The sequence below is a fragment of the Falco cherrug genome, chromosome 8 (genome assembly GCF_023634085.1).
Source record: "Falco cherrug isolate bFalChe1 chromosome 8, bFalChe1.pri, whole genome shotgun sequence".
NCBI classification, from domain to species: domain Eukaryota; kingdom Metazoa; phylum Chordata; class Aves; order Falconiformes; family Falconidae; genus Falco; species Falco cherrug.
In genome coordinates, this window is record NC_073704.1 from 1,668,176 (window position 1) to 1,691,882 (window position 23,707).

At 39.4% G+C, this 23,707-nt stretch overlaps 1 protein-coding gene across 2 annotated transcripts in view; it reads left to right on the plus strand.

Moving 5' to 3' along the window:
• Positions 1-21,389, plus strand: part of RFTN2 (raftlin family member 2) — a 37,358-nt gene extending 15,969 nt beyond the window's left edge. For both annotated transcript variants that reach the window (XM_005440476.4, XM_027807100.2), the window contains exons 7-10: positions 3,093-3,214; positions 4,375-4,478; positions 11,203-11,281; positions 16,457-21,389. In XM_005440476.4, coding sequence (XP_005440533.1) covers positions 3,093-3,214; positions 4,375-4,478; positions 11,203-11,281; positions 16,457-16,726 — 575 coding nt within the window. In that variant the 3' untranslated portion in view covers positions 16,727-21,389. The remainder of the gene's footprint in view (positions 1-3,092; positions 3,215-4,374; positions 4,479-11,202; positions 11,282-16,456) is intronic.
• The last annotated feature ends 2,318 nt before the right edge of the window (positions 21,390-23,707 follow it).

The following is a 23,707-nucleotide window of genomic DNA, read 5'->3' on the forward strand; positions in this document are numbered from 1 at the left end:
GCAGGTTCTTCAAAAATCAAACCCTTAGAATAAGAACTCTTCAGTATTCATTATTCTATGTAGTTCAGTTCTGAGTGTGAATCGCTGTTTCTGTAGCTCTGCAATAGTCAAGTCGGTGATTGTCAGAGGAACACAAGCGCATCAGCATCAGTCTGAGGTAAACATAGTGAATTTGGCAGTTAGCCCCTCTCAAACTGCATATTTTGTGCACAAACTGCATATTTTGTGCACATAAACAGTAATGGAGCAGTTTGTTTTGGTCATCTTTTTTGCTTTTAAATTATAATTCCTTTCTATTGAAGTCAGTGGAAGAACAAAGTTTCCTTCGGGGGAGGAGAGGTGAGAAATCAGACTCCTAGTTTTCAATACAGATTTTTTTAGAGCTGGAAAATAACTCTCTGGAGATCCGTTACGATTCACTGAGGGTGTTTTTGGCAGCTGTTGAAATTAATCTTTGCAGCTGTTGTCCAACAATAGCTTTACAGTATTCCCATTCCCCTGTAGTGGTCTGCTCTCCTCTATGTGAATAACTATCCCGTCTTTTTAATACCCAGGTTGTGACTGACTTAGGGATTTCGTGCTGCCTCTTGGCAGCGGTTGGTGCTTCTGCTTCAGCCCCGTTTGGCTGGTATGTGTGTTTCCATTAGACTTACGGGTGGGACGCTGCTGAATTAAACAGGGTATGTTCAAAGGCACAGCTCACTAGGTGGATGGAATTCTAGCTGATCAAGTGTCTGTAACCACAGTAAGAAATCAATTTAGCTACTGAGTTCTTAAGCTAAAATGTTCCTGAGGTGAACACTGAAGAGCTTCATAACAAACAGAAGTTTAGCATCCAACAGAGGGAAATATAAAGTGCTTTTTTGGGGAGAAAAAGTATTTAAGCACTTGCGCTTGTTCCTAAAATTACTTCTCTATGTCTGCATGTGCATGTAATTGTCATCTTCCTCACTTTTGATTGTATGCTTTTAGACTGTGAGGTGTCTTTAGGAGTAGTTGTCCTTCTATATACCTTTAGTGAAATGAGCAAATTTTAGCTGTTGCTTTAATAAAAATAAAACTACTGGATACAAGTCAGGCAGCTGCAGAAATCCACCTCTGGTTTGGACTCTACAGATGTTCTGCAGAGCCTGCAGAATTCTGTTGCCACCGGGATCACAATACAATGCCCAGTTTAAGGTAGGAGGAAGTGGTAACATAAAATGAAAAAAAAAAAAAATAATTGTCAATTCCTAATAATTACCAACTTCTGTGTTCTTCTGGCGAAAGAGGATGCAGTCATAAAATCAGCCCAGGAAAGTTCTCTTTAAGCAGCCATTTGGATCGTTGTAGTGTTTCCTCTATTTGTAGCTGCCTTGGAAGCTCTCATGACCACAGAAGTACATGAGATTACAAGAAGCGCTTTGGCAATGTTTTTGCTGTTTTGCTTTTTCTGATTTGTGCTACCTGTCGTGCAGCAGTTTTGGTGGGCTTTTTTTGTTTATTTGAGGGGTTATTTTTCCCCCTGCTTGGTTTTGGGGTTTTTGCTTTTTTTTTGGTTGGATGGTTGGTGTGGGGTCGTTTTTGTTTGGTGGTTTTGTTTTTTTGTTTTGTTTGTTTTGGTCTGTGTTTGATTACTGCTATTAACAAAGATAAACTTTTCTAATTGATAGAACAGGCATGTGAGCTGGTTAGCCACATGTTTCTTTTTCAATAGAGGTGATTTTTGGCATGGTACACTATGAATTATCAAAATACTGTTGATTGGAGGTCTCTTGAGTCGATAACTGTTCAAAATTTAGAGTTCTTCTATCATGTTTGAAAAAGGATAGAAAAATAAATACTCTAATGTGGTAGGTGGCCTGTCCATTTTAAGTGTCTTGCCTGAACACTGAGAACAGGTCAAAGTCCATGATTTTATAAGATTAGATATTTATTAATCATCAGGAGCTGTGCAGATAGTCATATGTTTGTGCCTTAAGCCATATATTTGGTTCTATGTACAATCATATTGTATTTATGTGTAGTTAAAAAGAACGTGTCTGATATCTCTGCAGATGTGTGGAAGAGATATATATACTTGCAAGTATCTAAATAATTATAACTCAAACTACATAAATCTGCTACGTGCAATAGAGTAAAAGATAGTATGAATAAAAAGTTGGTATTTTATGGTGCATGAACAAGCATGCTCAAAGAAGTGGGAATTCCTGGTTTATGTAGCACAACTTCAGTGCCAATCCCGTCATTTTTTAAAACCAGACCAGTTGTGTTCCCTGAGTTTCCTTTGTTTGCTAAGTGTGTTTTTTTTTCTTTAAGTTTATCTGCCTTCCTTGAAGCTGTGGCAAAAATAACCATCTCTGTGCAATATTGGAGAGGATTTAAATCTGATGTTCTGAGGTTTACGTAGTTTCACAGTTCAAATTTAGTTTGAGGTGGTCAGCTGCCGAGGTACATCTGCACAAAAGGCTTCCCAATGACTCTTAAGAGAAGCAAAACTGGCAAATGAACCAACATTTGATGCACAGCTTTAGTGTGGGCCAACCGGATACCGTCGGGCTTCAACGAGTGAGTCAGGGAGTTGTGCTCTGAAACTTCCTTCCCATCAGGAATCTTCCTATAATTACTTCTGTTTCAGGCTTTTCCTGTGGCCCTTTATGTATTTATTTAAGTAACAGTAGCTAGGCTTTGCACTTCGTGCTTCATTTAACTTTATGTTCTCTCCCGCCACACCAAAAGCCACGCTTATTGTCAGGAGTACAGTGTGGAGGTGGAGTGAGGAGGGTTTGTGCCCATCTGCTACAGGGGCTGTGCTGAATACAGGAAATCGGAATGCAGATACAAGCATGGAAGCGGCTAATGATTTTGAGAAAATGAAAGGGTTGATAGTTCAATTTGTATGGAAAAGAGGGGTTTGCATAGTAAGTTGACTTGCATACTTCATCCAGTTGTAACTAGATGCAGAAATAACCAGAAAATTGAGTTATTTGCTGTCTCAGCTCATTTTGTCTTAGAGTAGTGTTAATGAGAAAAAAGCATCCCATGTGTACATCTCGGTAAAATATCAACCTAAAATTTTGTGTTTGAGTTTATATTTATCTTTATGTTCACAGGGGACTATTTGCCCAAATCTTTAGAAGGATTATTTATCTATGAAGAAGAAGGTGCTGGGGTTCCAGGTTCTAACAGGAAAGGAAATGATGCCATAGTTGTTGAACAATGGACAGTCATTGAGGTAAATTGGTGATTATTTAGCAATGCTATTTCCTATGTACACTTTTCTTTGGTTTTTTTTTCCTTAGTATGCTTGTAGCAGTGCTTGATAAACAGTTAGGATGGTTCCTTGAAGCCTTCTGCATAAGCTTAACTAAAGTCTTGACTGATAAAAACTAAGTTAGGCCTGTGGCCTTTAGTCAATGTGCATAAAAGAAATATGCCACAGGGATTCTGCCCTGATGTTTACAAATGTTCATATCAACAAACACAACCACCAGAGAGAAAAATGTTTTTAAAAATATATGTGCTTCAGATCAATTTAGACAAAATTTCAGCAAGTGCAGCTCTACTGACAAAGTGCTGAAGAATTTTTAAGGAAAAGGGGAAAGAAAATAGCAAAATCTAGCAACAGAACAAGAAAAAAATTGATAATGAATCGAGTATGGTTTTCAGATGTGTACTCTTAGTAAAATTTTTATTGCTAAATACGGAAGACTTAATTTTTCCTAATAAATTTACATGTACTATCTTAGCATGGTACTGCAGTAAAATTACAAGATTATTGGTATGAATTCGTAATATCTGAAAGTAATTGTTGTTGGAGGATGCTAAGGACTGACTTTGGAAATATTCAGTGGTAAGTACATTTACCAATAGTGAAAAGAAACAGTGTAAAACTAAAACCTCTTATATTAAAAAAAAAAAAACCAAACAAAAAAAACGCCCCAAAAAACCCCCAAAACCAACCAAAACCAGAACAATTGAATGACCAAACCCCAAAAACTTAAGTGTATAGCTAGGTGAGATGCTTTTTTATTCAGGTGTGAATCAAAAACCTAAATAGTTCAATTGAGACACCTTTTACGGTGTTCAAAAAGTTTTAGGTTTTTGTTTAGCAACATGACAAGTGTAACGAGTGAGATGTGCTTTGAATGTCTTGCTGAATCAGGGCTCATACCTAAAGTTAGTCTGTTCTGTCTGTGCTCCTAGTCTTTTGTGCTCTTGAACTTTTCAAATTGTTTTCAGTTTGAAATGGTGAATCTTTACCAAACAATAGAGTTTGATGTCATCTCAAAGGATTATTTAGTTATAAATGAGGAGAGTCATTGTAATTTGTGTAGAAATGCAAATAAAACCTGTACAGAGTCTCTTTACTACTTTTTATAATTATTAATGTAGGGGTGTGAAATTAAAACAGATTATGGACCTTTATTGCACACGCTGGCTGAGTTTGGATGGCTTCTCACCTGTGTCCTGCCTACACCTATCATACGACATGACAGGTACCCAAACAATAGATTACAGTAGTTTTGATATGCATCTGAGAATTATCAAGTAATTACTTGCGTACTTAAATGTAAAAGGGAGAAAAAAGCTAGTAATGTTGACTGCATATAAAACTTGAGATGTAAATAGCATGACAGTGGAATCTTTTTTTACCACACTGTTTTAGAACTACTGACTTAAGTGAGTTTCAAACTAGACCAATAGTCCTAAATGTAAAATACTTTGTTTGTATTTAAACATTAGAAATTTTATTTAGGAAACTTTTTACTACATACCCAGTCCCCAGTGTTTAAATAAATTAGTAACATGTTTCAACATTTAAGACCTTGATGACGAGTTTAGACTGTAAGAAGTCATGTTGTCACAAGATAGTCATGCAATATTTTGCAAATTAGGGAGGAGACTGTGCTAATCCAGCAAATTATTGGGCTGTTCCTCCTCTTCTTTAATGTAGATACTACGTTTCATTTCAAATATAGTACCAAAGTACTGGATCTCAGTTCTCTTACTGTAAAATGTATTTAGATGACTCAGGGGGGCTTTATATATATTAAAGAAAAACTAAATAACAGATCTAGATCCGCTAAAATGTTCCAGGTTTTCTTTTTTCTTTTCCTTTTTTTTTTTTAACCATAATTAAGTACTGTGGTTTTCTTTATGGCAGACTAAAAAACAGCGAATGAAACACTGGATTAAACATACACCTCTCTTTTTTTCTTTCTTTTCTTTTTTTTAAATTCTCCTCCCATTACATTAGGATTGCCAAGGTTTGAAACCAAACATATACTGAGGCATAGCTTAGAGTTCTATAAGGACAGTGGAAAGAGTGGGTGACTTGAGTAATCTTTGGATCCAGACCTCACTGTATTAAATCAAGACAGCCTGAAAAATGGTGTGAATGAAAAGTTCTAAGAGAACGGCTCCAAGAGTAGAATTTTGTTCAAATAATTTGACATAATTAAATCAACTCGCCCAGGTGAGAAGGAAGTTTTTCTGCTCAGGAAATAGGTGTTAAGGGATTTTTTGGCTGTTTATTTTTATGGGTGGGGGGTTTTAGAGTTGATTTTAACCAGCTGCTTAAAAATTGTGGTAAAACAATATTGCACATTCTGCTATTTTTTGAAGGGTCTCTGCATGTTTTGTTTTCTTCTGAAATTTATGAAATTCTGACCTTGTAAAGCTCCTGCTCCAGAGAGAAGCAGTTTTCAGAATCTGAAACCAAATGGTTATCCTTTAATTCTTCAAACAAAATTTCATAGTCTAAATGTATTGTCATTGAACGTGGTGGCTTGTAAGGGTATGTGAACCACTTGTTTTCATAAACAGCCAAAGTTTTTGGCCAAATCTTAAAGCTTCGGAGTAAGCCTTCAGGATTTGGATCTACTTCTGGAAAGACGCGAGTGGACAAGGAGAGGGAAAGACTTTAACAGTTGTGATGCACTGTGGGTCGTAGGATGAGAGAGGGCTTTTAACTCCAAACCTCTTCGATCGCAGAAGCAGTGTGGTTGTACCCGTCCCTGTAGGGTTTGGACAGCAGGGTCACGGTGATCCCAAGCAGCTGCTGGTCAACATGCTGAGTATCAGCTGGTGCTTGCAGCAGGGAAAACGGTCCTGTGTTGTACCCCACAGGTGGCAGAGCAACGGCAGGGCCATTTTAAAAGAAGTCAGGTGCTATAAAGGGAAAAAAAAAAAAAAAGGGCTGTAGGAAGTGCTGACAGGTTAATTAGCCTGGACCTGTTCCTTGATTAGTAAGAAGGTGGTACACCAGCAAGATACTTAAGTTGCACTAGATGTCTGGAGTAGCCTTGCTTCCCAGATGTGGAACAACCAGCCTGTTCATAGCTGTGATCGTGCAAAATGGGGTTGTATCCTGGCCAAATCTGAAGTTGGATTCATTTTGTATCAACACTCAAATAATTCATACTAATAAAAAGCATTTGTTTTCTGGCCTAACTGGCTGGATAGATGTCTTCATGAATTGTCTGGTATTTGTTGTCCTGCTGTGGCTTGTGAGATACTTTTGGAAGAAATAGGACAAATCATGTTCTGTGTGCCTGTGGTGTATCTCATACACAGCTATTCAATTTTCTTAAAAAAAAAAAAAAAAGAAAAGAAAAGAAAAAGCAAAAAAAAAAAGCCCATGAACAAAAATTCCTAACTAGGAATCAAGAATTCTTCAGACTGCAAAAAAAAAAAAAAAGTCTTTCTGTCCTGATAGGCTAAGTAGTGATTGATAAATGCTATTTTTAGGCATTGATGTTGGTATTTAAAGAAGAGATGAAATTCTTGGATGGTTACTATGTGTCTGATAGGAAAGATGCCATTACTGTGGTGGTGGATTATCCTAGGAATGCAAGTTAAATGTCTCAATAAAGAAGGACACTTTATGCTGCTGAACAGCTGGTCTTTTCTCAGACTTGAAACTCTGACCTCAAAACCCAGTCTGAATATTAACGGACTTCAGAAGCACAGAAAAAAAAAAAAAAAAGAAAAAAGAAAAGAAAAGAACCAAATGAGCAACATTTGGGGAAGATCTCACAAATTCACATTAAAAAAAAAATAAAAGAATTTGTATGAAGTATATAAAGAAAAACCTGTTTAAGGGTAAAACGTTAGCAGGGCAGCCTGCTTCCCATTTTTATTCACCATAATATTTTGCTTTGTTCTCTGTCTTCCTCCTGATTTATTGCAGAACTTTCCCTCTCAGATCTTCTGTGATCTGTTCTTAGCCGTTACAGCCACTGCTTGTCTACAGATGAAGAGTGTGACCAACAGGGTAACACAGGTTCTGGAGTGTGACAGGACTGTCATGCGCTGATGTGTTCCTTGTTTGGTTTTCACATGGCTAGGATTTGAAGCAGTTTCAGAAACAGCAGGCTGTCACGTCTGTTCCTGTGTGGGTTTATTGTTTGAAGTTTTTCTTTTAACAGATGTTGCTCTCCATAAAATAAAATGTCCTGTTGCATGGAGTGTCACGCCACATGATAGCTGAACGTCAAGGGTCACTGTCCGGTCTCAGGCAGGGCAGCACTCTGTATGCCTGTTTAGTCCTTTAACTCGATCTCAGTAGCTAAATTGTGTTGGATGCAGGAAACATTTCCTTGAGCAATGCTATCTTTGCTGTTACAAATAGAGCAATGGTAAATGCTGTATACTTGAAACATGCAGAGTTGCTATTTTATGCAATGTTGTTTGAAAAATACATGCTGTGGGGTTTTTTGTGGTCAGGACACTGTAAAACCCACAGAAGTTCCCCTCTTCTGTCAGTGATTCCATTTTTCCAGGAATATGAGAGAAGTGCTTATGGTGCAATGTTTGTTGTGTCCATCCGTATCTTGGATTTAAATTTTGTCAGCAGTCAATAAAAAAAAAATGACCAAAAAAGCAGACTAAAAAAGAACAGAAGACAGACCCACACTAATATTAATGACCTAAAGAGGCTCCTGCATTATAGACAACTCTTACTTACCAGGTAAATGTCTTCAGGACAAGAATTTGACAGTAATTAGGCCAAATTCAGAAGCTATCTAGCAAGGATTAATAGGCCTTCTAAGAATTAAATCTAGTGAGTGGAAAAAAAATGTTAGAAGATACTTTGCTAGTAACTTAGTGCTACTGCAGTTACTAATACGATATTATCATGAGTTTGTAGCATTTCATATGTTTGTGGTCTAAAATTAGTACTTCTAAGGTTTTAAATTTTCCATTAAACACATCCTTTAAGCCAGGAGACTTATTACTATCCCAGGCTGGTATCTGTCTCATAACTGAAAGTCTAGATGATGTGCAATTCCAAAGGAGCACAGAACTTCATTTGGGGAAATGCAAAACACCATTTTTTGGGGGGGTTTAATGAAATGGGTTAAAATAATTTATTACCTTGCTCCTTTTATTTGTATTTCAGAAAATTTTGTCTGACCTTAGTTCTAAGTGCTTAGTATATAAAATGTTCATGCATAAAATAAAAAAAAAAAATCTGTAAAAATCAGAGCCGTTGGCAGTGCTTCTTAGCTTCCAGCCTGATGATTGTTTTGGGGGACTTATTAAATATATACGTGTAAGAGGACAAATATATTGCCCGTGCAGCATAAGCAGACAAGCAAATCACTGGTGTTTTAACAAAAGAGTCTCTGTTGCTCTTCATCCCTCTTAAAAGAAGAGACAGGAAAAAGGCTTCGGCAGCCTTTACTCTGCAGTGACCTTTATTTCCCCTCTCTGATGACTGTAGTCCCTGAAAATGGATGGGCAAGGCAGACTTGTCACAAGCGCTGCAAAGCAGGCAGTGCAAAAATACTGACTTGGTGGTTATTAATTTATCAGACAAACCACTCCAACTAAGTTTTCAAAATGCCCTGACTTTACAAGGCAAATAGAGTATGTGGAAATGTGAGGGAAGGTATGGAGGGGCTTGCCCTAAGCACTTTTCTCATTTAAATTCTGTGGAAATCTCACTGTCATTGAGCTCTTTGTGAATTAAGCTCATAGCCACTTTGTCGTGTGCGGCATTTTAATAAGGTCAGACTTAGAAAATTGTTAATTTACTTATTGTCTACTCACCGTTGTGTCCTTTCTCTCTTCTAGTAGAATTTGTACAAGCTGTAGCTTAATGTTTGGGTTTTTTTCTGTGCTCTCAAGGAATGCAGACACTGTTACAAAATAAGCAGCAGGCTCTTGCCCATGCCAGGGACTGTGCTCAGCTGTGTCCCTTGGAAGAGAGATTTCCTGGTTGGTACCATCAAAACAGACATACTGAGGCAGGGAGGGGTACCTAGCCAAGTGAAGTAAGGTTGCAGGTTTGCCAGTTTCCTTCTCATGACATAAAATTGTAACATGTTTTCTTTTAATGAATGCAGATTGTGAGGTGGGACTCTCAGAGTAGGAAGCCTTGTTAGTTTAAGGGATCACGAGTTTGTTCTCATGCCTCCTTGCTTTCGCCACAAGCTGGAGTTTAAGCTAGTTCTCCATTATCATCCAAGGAAGACATGCAAAATATGCCATGACCCAGGTTCAGCTGGACTGAGAAGATTGTGAGGAGCCAAACACCATCGCAGAACCACCGTCACTGACTGTAGATCAGGTGTAGCTCAGTATGCTGGGAACAGCCTTGCTTTGTGTACTTTCTCAGAGCTTACTTCTGGAAGCTCTACTGGGACAGGCTGTTCATAGGCTCTTCCTGATCTCATAGGAACAGTTTTAATCCCTGATTTTTCATGGTGCCAGTCCCTGATGTTAAATATAAATTAATTCTATCAGTCCTAGCCCTGGCGTGAAATGTGAATGTTACCTCAACTTCATGTGTGTGGTTGTTCGGATGGTGACATACCCATACTGAAGCACAAGCTTACATTATTTTAGTAGTTCTTTCTGTAATGTTATGCACAATAGTACTGTTTTATGATTGATAGATTAGGTGGAATCATAAATACCTCAAATGAGCTCACTACATGTCTCTCTTGTGTTTCTGTGTTTCTGCTTTTCTTTCTACTGAAGTATTTCAGTGTCCATCCTTAAAGTCCATAAAGATCTCATTGAATGCTACCCAGAAGTAGAAGTTGGGGAGAGAAGAAGAGTTTATCAAAATGTAGTATCTGATACTTGGAAGAGCACAGAAGTTTTTTAAACCCTCCCATCTTAGAGCTCTGGTCTTCAAATTCTTGGACACTTTCAGTGCCACATAGTCAAGCTTTGTAGTATATACACAATCAAGGTGCAGACTTTGTATTTCTGATGGAAAGGTGATGAAAATAGATCCGTAAAAACTTCAGAGGATGTATCACTGGTACTAAAAGAGTTTAAAACTTTTGAAACATCATATTGGTAACATCTAGTTTGGTCTTGAGGAATAACTTTGCCTTTTCACATTTATTTTTCTATGAGTATTTCCTTTTGAAAAAACTCTAACTGTACTGCTTTAAATTCTGTCTACCACAACAGTATCAACATCTGTAAAGTCCCAGGACTAAAAACTAAAGTTCCTCTTATTTTATATTTTTTTTTCCCTCCTCTATTATCTTACTGCTATCTTATCTTGTCCTTCCTATGCAGGTACCTCCCACATACGAAACAGCCAGTGTCATTTATCTCATTGTGACTGTAGAGCTTACAAAAACTGAGCTGAGCCCTTTTATGTATAGGCAGTCTGACAGCAAGCTTACCCTGCTGTGTCAGTTAGATGTGATGTTACAATCAGAAAACACCTTTTAGTTAGCAGTAAGGAACGTTACTTTGCAAGTTTCATACCACAAAGTGTTGAGATATTTGTTGAAGCTGTGTATCTGTTGAGATTGGGCCTCTTTGTTGCGGCATTAGTAAGCAGTAGTATGTTGCTGTATATTTGTCGGTGAATGGGACGTGGCAGAAAGACTCTTCGAGGCTTACTTCAGGCGTAAAGGTGCAGACTTTGATTGAAAGTAGGATCTCAGGTACTTAAACTGTCAAGAGCAGACATGTAAAATAACTAATCATAGTAATACAATTCTTTTGTTCTATGCATATTTTCATGTATAATACCTTAACCCAGCTTTATGCTTCTATATTTAATTTTTTTAAAATGTGATTACAAAACTGTTCAGGAATTAATAAACCAGTTAACACTTGGTAGTCTGTCCTCACTCATGGACTGAAGTATGTGCAACTTAGAGTTGACTCTGAAAGGTATGGGTGTGCTACAGTGACTATTACTGCCTATAAAGTATTGACATTATTTTCTTTAACTTTTAGTGAAGGAAATCTGGCCACAAAGCAAGTAGTTTTTCTTCAGAGACCTGTTATGTGCAGTTCTGCCGTCCAGACACCAGAGGTAAGTAACATGTCTATGGTATTACAAATTTGTACTTCATATAGTGGTTAGGTACAGAAATGAATTCAAAATTAATGGGGAAAAATGGCAGAAGAGTGTTTCACTTGAAACAGGTTTAAGTTTGTGGAGGGCTTTTGTGGCTGGACTCATCTTATTATTTTGTCAGCCATAGACCTCTTAAATTAAGCCATAGAGAAAATCATAAGCATGCTAGAAACCTATTCTGTGCTGAGAAGTTACTATATCTCAGGTGGGTAAGGTTGGCTGTGCTGTGAGTATTTCTTTAGAAGTCTTCAGGAAGTCTTAAATGTTCTGATTCAAATCCTGGATCTCTTGCACAGAAGGAAACATTTTATTTCACATTTGTAGAATACAAGCGCGAAGCTGTGCAAGGAGTACTGTAATCTGGAGGTTAATGGGGTGAAGGGCTGTTAGCTGGTGCTGCATGAAAGTGAGTGACAGAGAAATCAAAATTCCTGCAGCTGGACCTCTATGGCTCCTTGTTCCTTTTGAATAAGGCTCCCATAATAGTGTTGTATAAAAATGCTTTGAGCATTAATTAAGTGGCAGTCATCGTGTTCTGCTCAGTGAAAATCACAGCAGTCATTGCACCTGTATAGTGCTATAGTACATCCTGCTGTGGCCAGAGAAGGATGAACTACTGGTGGGCTTTTCTTTGCCAAGTCTTTCAACATCCCGTGATGAGTCTTAAGCTTTGTTCTTTCTGGTTTTCAATGGCCATTCAGCCTTTCTGTAATCAACATGGCTTTCCTGTGATAGTCTTAACCAGCTATGAAAACTGGACGTTCTCAGCCACGTTCAGCACCAGAGTAGTAACTTTACAAACTGTGTCATTCGTGGTGTTATATACTATTACAAGGTAACAAAACCTGGTCTCTTCTTTGTCCATCTGTATAAATAGTTCCACGAGTCTCTAAATTTCTTGCATTGGTACTTGATCTTTCTCTGTTCTTTTTACCTTCTACCCAGTCTGTTACCGTCATTTGTGTTTTCTGTTCAGAATTTTCTCTACTTAGTGTTCCTAAAACATACTTTCCCATTTTTTTTGTTCTTCTCCAGTCTTTTGCTTATCTCCAGCCTAACTTCCTTCTCACTGTGTCCCCTGATAATTACTACTTCCATGCCTGGAAGAACTCCATTCAACATGCACAATTAAAGTCCTGTTTAATTTTTTTGTCTCTGCTGCCATCTCAATTCCCAGTTAGTTCTCATACACTATCTGTAGCTTGTTTCCTCACTTACAAAATCGGAGCTTATGCTTTTTTCTCTTCAGTGTTCTGTGTAGTCTCCCTTGCCAGTTTCATAATCTGCTTTTCCATTCATACCCTTTTCTGAATCCTGCCAGTTCCTCATAGAATGGCTTTGCCTGGCTTTGTAGTCTTTGCATTCGTTCCTAATACATTTCTGACAGCTTGTTTTGGAACATAATTTTGGTATCAGTATTGTAAATATGTAAAACCTCATTATGTCAGTCACTATCAAATGAAGTCGTGCTTTTCCTGATGCTTCCCAACTGTTTTTTAATACTCTGTGTAAGGGCATAGACTCCCAATATAAATACTCTTTCCTTGGTAAGGCATAGTATCTCTAATTATAAGCATCTCTTAAAAAGGCAACATGACTACATCTCAAAATTTAGAATGGTTGAGACTGGATTCTGCCAAGAGAAGTAATACAAACCAGTACTGTAAAAACATTCAGTCTGAGGAACTGATGAATCTTTGAGATGGGGATTAAATTAAAAATAGGAACCATTATGCTCACATTTTAAACTCCCTCACCCAATTGTGATGTGATCAGCAGCTTTGGTTTATGCAAATAAAATGGTGTGTTTTGTAGTTGTTGTTTCACTTTGTTGTAATGGGAAACCTTTGACTAAAGCATTAACATACTGGAAGTGGACAAGAAATAGCTGATTCGTGGCCATTTACATCAGGATTACTGTGTTTAAAATCTGAGCAATCTTAATATCTAAATGTGCTCTTTAAGTACCAGTGGATGTTTTACTTCACCACCAGGAAATTTCAGTACGCTGAGATCATTTTAGCTTGGGATAAGTAGGTAATTCAGGCTGAAGCTGAAACGTTTAGCAGAGTAACATTTTTTTCCTTCTGTTTTTCTAATTATGTTGTTTTCCCCCTACATTTTAATCCTTCTACTTCATTACTTTTTTTACCAAAAAGTCCAAATAGGCGAACAGCGTATTACCAACACTACAGTTTGAATTCATAGAATTGTTAGTAATACCTAGCTGGTATAGAATGTCATGCTAGCTTTGAAGTGAATAGCTAGATTTTGGGTGCAAAACAAGCTACTGAAACTTGAAAGCATTAACTTTTGCTTCAGAAACTTTTAATATGTTTATTTACAATGTCCCCTGGACATTGAGGATACAGCTGTACAAACCTTTATCAAACACTTGCAATCATTTTAGTAAAAAAGTTTAATTCCTGTCATTCTGTATTGTTGGGCATGGCGTCTTCATTTTCATTGGTACTGCATATCTTTCCATTGGTGTTCAAATTACATTAAAGCTGCTGTTCAAAAAAATTTTCACATCCACTACTTAGGATGTTTTTGAAACACAGAAATCTTTAAGATATCTGAAATGTTTTAGGTTAAAAAAAAAAAAAGGTTGCATCACAAGTAATGTTTATTTAAGCATACCTTTAGCAGGTTTGCAACTTGGATGCCTTGAGAAGAATGCTAACTATGAGAGAGTCAGAATATGAACCCACCAAGGCTCTTCAATTACTGAAATAAGAAAGCAGCCTGCTACAGGCCTTCTCAGACATGTAATTATCAAGCCCGCAGAGCCCCGATCCCATCACTTTCCAGCTCTCCCAGTGCAGCGGGGTCTGACTGTGGCAGGAGCTTTGCCCCACAGGCAGGTCCAGCCGTTGGACCTCTGTGTCTTGCGTTCTGCAGAATGGCAGCACGGGGTGTGGGTTGCTTTGTGTACTCAGGATTATGTTGGTTTTAATTGTTGGGTCGAAGTTAGCATTGTCGTCTCTAAAGGAAGTTTTGCTTCAGCGAGAATTGAGGGGAAAACTCCCATTACCTGGTCTTTTATTCCCTCGGGGTCTCTTTTCTGAGGAGGGTGTATTTTGTGTTGTCACAGTTCATCTCTGCCTTCTGTATTCATGGGATAGCACATTATGACCTGGTTTATGATTTACATAATGGGTCAAAGGCCACTTGGATTAGAAGGGCCGTACTGTGTCCGTGGGCTGTTTATCACATACCATTTGCTTTTCTAAGAAAACAGTTCAGAGGAGGAGATAACAGAATTGAACCGCACAGTACTCGAGCGTGTTCTGTTTGGTTTTTTTCTTCTCTCTTTTTACCTTTATTTCCCTTAAGCAGACTTCGCCATCCTCTTACTGTGGCATCCAAAGGTTATTTCCTTCTGTTTCTCCTGAGGCAACACTGTTTTCCCGTAGCGTAATTTCCCAATGTCTCCTGTAACAGCTTCCCTAAATACATTTCCTTTAACCACAAGGGCCATTGTTTTGGGGTATTTTCACTGTTTCAAAAGGATTTGAGAAAAAACTTAACAATGTACAGAAGGGGGACACACAAATTGCCAGAGCATGGCAGAAACAGTTGTGGGGTGTTCTTGTTTTCAAAGTGTTTGCATTTGTGCAGATCCCCCTGCAAGAATGCTTGCATCCTTCACCACCAAAACACAGCGCTCTGCTGAGGCTGGATTCTTCACTAGCTAGATGTCCTTCTCCTGTGGACAGTGCTGTGTCCCCTGGCAAAGCTTTTCCTGGTTCGGTAGTGCTTGTGCTGACAGCAGGGCTCTGGGCAGCCAGCCCCGGCACTCCTGCCTTCCTGGCCCTGCCTCTGTTGTGGCTCGAGGCACTGACCTCTTGCCTCTGGGGGTGCTGCATCGTGACAGAGCCGAGTACCTTGGGTAGCTCCTGGTGCTACAATGAAATAAACCTTTTTATTTATTTGTAATGCCTCAGAGGACCCTTAGCATAGCCTGATAGGTTGGTTGTTTGCATAAATCACAGTCTGCTTACTTTTATTTTTGACATTGGTAGCCATCGCTGCAACCAGAAGCATGTCAGAAGATCAAGGCTAATGTCAGACTCTCTACTCACTTCTTCATGTGCAAGGTCCTTTAGATCCCCCCGCACATTGCGGTACAGGATAGCTGCTGACTTCTGTCTGCATAGATCCACCATGTGGATTAAATGCAATCCTCAAACTCACCGTTATCTGAGGAGGCCTTGGCAGGTCTTCATGGGCAGAACTGGAAAGATAAGAAAGCACAGCAGTCTTGCCATGAGATGGGTCAGTGGGAAGCCTTCAGTCCTGTGACGCAGTTAGATCACGCTCCTGAAGAGCTCAGTGCTGACGGAGTTTGACATCTTCATCAAATATTGCACTCTTTGTTGAAGCTTCTAGACAGAGCTATGTTTGGGGGCACTGATCAACATGCACTGACTTTCAGAGCAGCTTGCAGACGAGGGCACTAGCCAGATGTTGGACGTGGTGGTCTGTAGGGATGCAAGTAAAGGAGAGCGAATGTCTGCCTGCAGTGGCAGCTGGAGGTGGTGGAGCTGTGCCAGCTGCCTGTCACCACTGCCTGGCCCTCCACCCCTCCAGGCAGGAGGGACTTCTGCAGCTGAGAGGAATCTGACAGCAGGAGCTCTGCTTCCCTGGAGCTTTCATCCCTGCAGAGCACAAGAAAAGGGCAGCATGTGCACATACATACAGCAGAAAGCATCAGAGGCAGGGGTACCATAGATGTGTATGTTAGGCACAGAAATCATGCTTTCTCAAACAGCTGATTGGAGCGCGGATTAAGACTTGTAAATAATCCTGGATCTGCCGAGTACTCCATAAGAATCAAGCACTGTTGAAGTACTTTTTCTTAGCATTCATTTTTGCTTTCTTGAGTCTCGTCTACATCTTGTCGTCTTTGTCTCTCTCAAAATGTATTTATAGAGAACAAAAACCTTATCTGTCAGAGGCTTTTTCTCCAGAAAAGTTCATAGTTTAAACCAGAGTGTTAAATGCTGCCCTGTGTTAAAATGCAGCTCACGTTAAATTAATGCATGACTCACTGCAAAGTGTTTGGCTTCCCTCCTGCCCCCCTCCCCAAACAAGCTAATGTTCAAACATCCTCTTGTATTTCAGAGGAAATCCTTAAGACAAGTTACTGGGGAGGAAAAAAGCAAAGTCTGCAGCAGAAGTGTTGGATTAGACACAGCTACCTCTTGCCCTGTAGAAACTGGACAACCATCTGATGAGTTTCACCTCGCTCCTTCTAAACAATGTTGGATCAAGGAGGGATCCTCCCAGTATGGAGGCTTTCCAGGATTCAGTAGCAGTGATGGAGTATTAAGGGAACTGGATGATGGACAATTTGATCAGGAAGATGGAGTCACTCAGGTCACATGTATGTGATAACGTAAGTAACTGTATCAGATGGACATGTACATAATTCACTTTAAAAAAATCAAAAACAACAAAAAAATCCCAACCCAACATACTACTTCAAATGCATTGGTATAATCCTATTACTTTTCCCAGACTCCTTTTGGGTTTTTGTCTGTTTCTTTGTTGTGTTAATCCTACTGTAGTAATAATACTACTGCAAAATAATTTGGTTTTCTGTCTCTCTTTAATAGAGTAACTACATGACTGGGTGCTCTGCTAACTTGTTAATGCTTTTGACGAGCAAGGAAGCAAATGCTGCAAAACAGTGACAGTTTGAATTGTGTGAGAGAGAAAAGAAAGAGGATGTGTTTAGTATATTCCACAAGCTGGAGGAGTGTTGTATTTGTTTTTTTAAGGGTGTTGTAAATACTGGTGGGGAAAATGAACTGTCTGGTTGTTGTTAAGTTTTAATGTATCTTTCACTTTACTTGCCTTGCGTGAGTTCAAAAGCCTAAAGAAATTAAGTCTTACGCTAGAGTGTTTAGGCTGCGTTCAGACTTGGCACATACAGAAAACCTTGGAGGCTGTAGGCAGACACTTACTCCTGTAATATAACTTCACGTATGCAGGTTTTACCGGCGTTCCTTGTACATCTAAGCCAAAAGCTATCTGAGCATATAGCTTGTCTAATGATGTATTCATAATTTACTTACAAGTGGAAATTAAGAACCACCCACCCCCTGAAAGATAACTTGCAGTTTCTGAAAAAGTAGTTTGAGAAGCTCACTAAAGCAGCATTGACAGCAGCGTGCACAGTGATGCTGATAATGCAGAGGAGGAGGAAGGAGGCTAAACTTACTAGGCAATATTAGATCATAGACTATACACAAATATGCTGATATATATATAAAAAATTTATCAGCTGAATGTATGTCACACTGGGTGAGGTGTATTCACATGCATCAAACACCAGAAGGAATGTTCAGAGGACGAAGTTGCTGTGTTTCCATCCTCACCGTGGGGAGGAGCTCCTTGCGTTAAGGGAGGTAGACACTGGCGGGGCTCTGTGGGCAGAGGCATGAACAGGAATTATTTTTACGCTGCTGTCTTGAAATTGCATTTTACAGAGGAGTTGAATAAAAATGCATCTCCAGAAGGTAAATGTGATGATAACTAAAAACTCCATCTTTCAGTTAGTTTTGGAAGCAAAAGATGGAAAATAGTTTGGTCAAAATGAGCAGTCGGAACAGAACTGAGCAGATGTATTCACAACACTTCTCTCGGTGTTTGCAGTACAGCACGTGCATCACCCAGGGATTTTGGTGCCTGTGTGTGTGAGCTTTACATTTACCCCACTCCCCTGGTGGGGTATCCCACCAGATGCCGTGGGAGCCTCCTTGTCCACAGTGGCAGCTGCTGGCACTAAAGGCAGTGGGCAAATTAGTGCAGTGACAGGAATGCCGGTAACGTGACTGCAAACAAGCACCCCAGGAGATGACCAGGACAGTGGAAGTCAGACTGTGATCTTGGTGGCAGGGAGCTGTGCAGAAAGAAGGCTGGCAAAAGCTGCTTATTTCAGTAGCCAAAAAGTAACTTATGAAAGGAAAAAAAGAGTTACACTTGCTAGGATAAGCAAAAGTAGTACAAAGCCTTAGTGGTATTTCAGTTTATTTTTACAAGGCAGGGGAAACCCTTTCTACTTGCATGGGTGTCATAGTGGGAGCTTGAAACGATTATTGCTTTGGAGCTGCATCCCAGTTTCATTATGAAATTGTAGGCAGGCTTGTTTGTTTTTTTCACTTTGGAAGAGCAACTCTAACAACTGTTTGTGGCAGGTTTGGAGTTGCTTTTTTTAAAAAAAATCATCTATAGCCCTGGAGCTGGAAACATTCTTTCGGCTTGGTTTTCCTATTGCACATTTTGAAAAGGGCAGCTTCCATTTTCTCATTTGAATTTCTTAAGAAAAATGCTGGCAGCCTGGCAGGATGGTTCCGCATTGTGACTGTTCTAAGAGCCAAGTACAGCCAGTAGGGCAGGAGGAGGACCGTGCACACTGCGGGGAGCGATGAGGGCGCAGGAGTACCTGGGATAGCACGCACGGTAAGAAATCCACTCTTGACAAAGGCTTCTCTCCCTGCTTTCCCACCAGCATCTCAAGGTCACGGATGTGGGGCACAAACCTCGCGTTCATTCCTTATCTGGGGGGGCATCACACGGAGGAGGATCGCCCCACTAATGGGGAGGGTGCTGGACCGGGTGGTGCCTCACACAGCAGTCTCCTCCATGGAAAAAATATGAAGATACACATGACATGTGTCTCTGGCAGAAAGCCAAGTAACTCTAGCAGATTAAAAATGGGGTAACAGCTGGTCTTGTGCAACTTGGAATATGTTGCTCTACTTGAAGTATTTGTCATGACTTATCCAGAACTCGTGCGTGTGTGTGTGTGTGTAATTTTAACTACTGGTGATCCTCCATACAACTCAAACTTGTAAAACCAGCAAAAATTGGTCAAAACCCCCTAGCAATTCTAAATATTCCAAGTTAAAGCTCTTAAAGTACAACAAAGAAATGACCTTTTGTAAAGAAGTATCCCTGCGTAAGATGGTTAACAGTAGAGAATCCTAAACCAAAAGTGTACTACAACTGTTTAAATAAGGTACAATGTATAAATTAATAAATTGAATGCAGTTAATCTTTCTAGAATACATTTATTGAATAAAAAGCATCATTTAACTTTTAACTGAGATATTTTTATATCAGCTGTTGAGAATACAGAAAATTCAAATAAATCAGTACCTTTTCTTAAAAGAACTTTTCCCCTTACAGTTAGTGGGATGTACACAAGGGAGATTCTGATTTGAAACAAGGGTAGAAACTGAGCGTGCTTTGGTTCATTTGGTACATTCTGGAATATGCCCAGTTTTAGCAAAAAAGGCTTTTCTTCTTGAAGTGAAATATTCCTTTTCAGTAGCCCAGTTTTAACTGTGCTTCAGTCCTTCCTCAAATCTCACAGGTATTGACTGTGCTGCAAACCTCTGAATTTCTTCCTGCTCTCTTTAATTCAGTGTAAATATGCTAAACTGTTTGTTCTGAACCTGCTCAGTGATTCCTGTGTAGTTAAGGGCAGCTGGTTTTTTTTAATGCCATTTGTTTCACAGTATGTACAGTTACCTCTGCTGTAGAAACTTTAACCTTAGATTGTCTTCCTAGCTCTCTGTTGTCTTTCACCTCACAGGGCTACATTTAGGCTCTGTATTGGAAAAAACCAAACAAAATATAATTCTTCACCTGGGAAAAAAGGTCAACCTGCTGGGAGCCAAGATAGAGATCTGTAAAGCCAGTGGCACGGAGAGGGTAGCAAAGGAATAAATTCCTTAGCATTTGATAGAGGAACTCGAGGGAATCATGGCAGCAGCGAGCAGCAGGTTTGAAATGAGGCACGGCAGCTGTTTGGCTAATTGTAGAACTCCTTGCTGCAGGGTGCTGTGTATAAAACTACATGCGTTTAAAAGATGACTGAAAAATTCCCAAAAGGAAAAAAAGCATTGCCCTATTCTCTCTGAAAGCCACTGAACCGGGAACTGCTGTTGGAGACTGGGAAAGCTGGTCTGACTGACTGTGTGCTTGTCCTGTTCTTGAGGTTACACTAAGCACCAGTGCTTCACCCCTGGTGGGCAGGTAGCTCAGAGCGTTCCCTGCTGCAAGGCTTTCTTTCCAAAATCGGGGAGAGTAAGTTGCTTGCTCAGCCTGTGTGAAGAGTGTGCAGGAATTACCTGACTTCATGCACTAGTTGAACACAGAATAAGCCACCCATCTTCCTGGGGCTTGAGTGCTGAAACAGAAATAATTGAAAATGGTTCTGAAATAATGGGAAAATCTTATATTTTGGTTTTTGTAGTTAAAAATTCTGAAAGCCAACTTTTTCTTCCTTGGAAAAGTGAAAAAGGGGAGGGTGCATCTTCGGTATAGGGGATTCTCATTCAAGCTACTTGTTTCATCACCTGGTCTTACACAAACGATAGCATTCAGCTACGCCTTCAGTAGTGTTGTGACCAGCACCATCCATCAATTAAACTAAGTTTGTAAATCAGAAGAGGTGTCAGAAAGTTACTCTGGCAAGACTTCTTTGTATGCTCCTATTACATATGTGTACATATATACACATACTGCTCAGTTTTTATTTTACCAGAACATATTTTACATACTCATCTTTTTATTAAAAGAATTGCAAGTCAGACTTAAGCATGGATGCATTCCCTGACCAAAAAAAGTAAGTACACTTATTTATTCAATCACAGGGCTTCAGTGAGGAGCCTGTGGTCTGAAATGTAATGGCAAAGTCCCTTACCTGTACGTGACTGCAACTCTTAAAAAGAGCAGAGAGCAACCAGTGCTGGTTGTGAACGTCTGCAAGACTGTTTATGCTTTCTGATGCTTTAATTGTGTGGAGAGGAATTACTTTTCTAGTGTTTACAAGCAGGAAGAAAAAAATCAGCTGTAAAAACACTGTTGTGCCTTGCTTGGAATTGTCAGAACAGTTTATTTACATACCTGGTCCACTGCAATAAACTGCTGCTTAGCTTCTGTGTTTCTGGCTGGTAAAATACTATTTTCTTCCTGTAAAGCCAAGATCTTTTCTACAGTTCTGGTAGGAGGCTTCTCGCCATTAAAAGTACTTACCAAATCAGCTACCAGTTTCTTTATTACGTTTGTCTCACACTGGCGTTACATGCGTTAGACCAATGTGTACCTTTCCTTCAGCTAGAGTTACTTTTCTGCAGTGTTGTCTGTACGTCCATACACTCGGGAGGGAAAGCTTCTTAAGGCTTACAGCCACCTACGAGAAGCTGATTAGGTTTTCCTTGTTCTTAGTATGTTAACCTTCTGAAGGTAAAAAGGGCAGGCTGCTGTCTTGACAATTCCCTATGGCTTAATTTAGAGAACAGCATTAGTTAGGATTCAGGGATATTTTTTTTTCAAAGCCCAATTCCTGTATTAGAATTTAGATGACTGGAATGAATTAAAGCATATTCCTGACCTCCAGTAAGCATAACCTGAAAGAGACAAAGTGGTTCAGAGAAACTGGTCTGCTGAAATGTTCTGATCTGCTTAAGCAGATAAACTGACAACATGTGAGAGAACTGAAATCCTGAAACTAGCAAAATCACTGTGGCTGACTTGCTGCAAGACAATGCGAAGCCAAACATCAGGAAAAACCTCAGTGACTAAGGAAAAAGCCATTTGAAAGTTACTCTTTGCTTACAATACAGCCTTGCATCTGTGACGTGCTGTCATAATGTGCTTATTTGGGTACCTGGAGCGTCCTCTTCCAGCTCTCCCTTACTACTTCTCTTAATTGTAGAACCAGCATTTTGTGATTCGAGAGATGTATAAATTCGAAGTCTGACTTCAAGACACTAATGAGTATTCTACTTTTGAAAGAAAAAATACAACTTCTTCAGCACACCTTGTAGCAGAGATGGGAGAGCTCTGAACGTTCTGTTGGAAGTACACAGTTGCCTGCATTCTTGGACAAGATGAAAAATGAGAATAACTTGCCAAAATATAGCGGTATGGATAAAGAAACAGTTTAATTTTATCCTTTTTTTTTTTTTTTTTACAATATAGTTCAAAGACAGTCTCAGTTTCCCTATTATGTAGAGTCTAAATTAAACCTGTTAATATTTATTAGACAAATCAATGGTTTGCTTAGGCTAACTGAAGTTTTATGGTACCATTCAGGCACATGTGTGTACACAGTACTCATGTAAACAACAGCAAGGGAAAATACAAGCAGTGTTTCACTTAGGCCTTATATAATCAGCTTAGTATTATAGCAAGTCAGCTTTACAGTGCAAATCTGAATGAGAATAAACAGGATCAAAACTTCCCGAGTTTTGTTTTGAAGTGAAACTCTTAAAGCATAAGAGGAAGAAAAGAGGTTTAAAATTTTAATGCAGTCCTGAGCACCACATCACTTTCTTCAGTTTTGTAGAGGAAATGTAATTAGCAACACCAGTTACATGGGTTTGCCTGTCTCAGCCAGTCACCGTGGCCATACGAGTATGCAGAGTGACTGTACAGAACCACACCTGGGATGGCTCTACAGCCGACTGGAACAAAACTAAATACATTTTACTACCTCCTGAATACAGTCCTCCTACCTGCAGTACAAACTTCGAGATACCTATCAAAATCAAGTAATCTGGTCTATACAAGGCAAGTTACAGCTAAGTGTATAGACAGTGACTAAAGCTACTTTCACTTGGACAACATCTCGTGCAATTACCCTGCTGACAATTAAATACAGTGATAAACAGGAGACAAAAGGGGCTGCTGAAGAATACAGCTGTTGAAGTACTTAAGCTTAGTCTATTTTCTCATTGTTTAAATTCCCTTTACATCCAGGTGGTACAGTTGCTTGAGGTGTGCTTGATTCGTATAAAGAAAAATAGAATTTAAGGCATGTTCAGTATATTATGACAAAAGACTTATTAAAAATAGGTGGACTCCCTCCTTCTTTCCAAGTAAGTATAACAGAAAACAAAGTGTAGATTACCAAAAGCAGCTGAGTTAGCCCATTCTGACCTGCTTAAAGAAATAAAGAGGGCCCCTGGCAACCTCGGAGAGAAACAACCAGCTAATTCTCAAACAGCTAGGCAAAAGTCATTTAGCATAAGAACCCTGCTAGTGCTTTCAGACCCTGCATTCATGTATGCTTAGCTGTACGTCTGCTATATTAATCTCCAAAACATTTAATTCTATCATTCCAGACATAACACAATTAAGCAGCACTCATGGAAATTGTCAGTTATTGCAAATCTGCAAACACAACTTGACCTAAACATTTGATAGGGAACAGAAGCATGAATCCACATCTGTCAAAGAATGTAATTCAGGTGGACCAGGAAAAACAAATGAAGGTATGCTGAAAACAGTTAACTCTTGCAATTTCAGGTACTCAGAAGGCTGTTACTATGAATACAAGCAAAGACCATGCTAGTG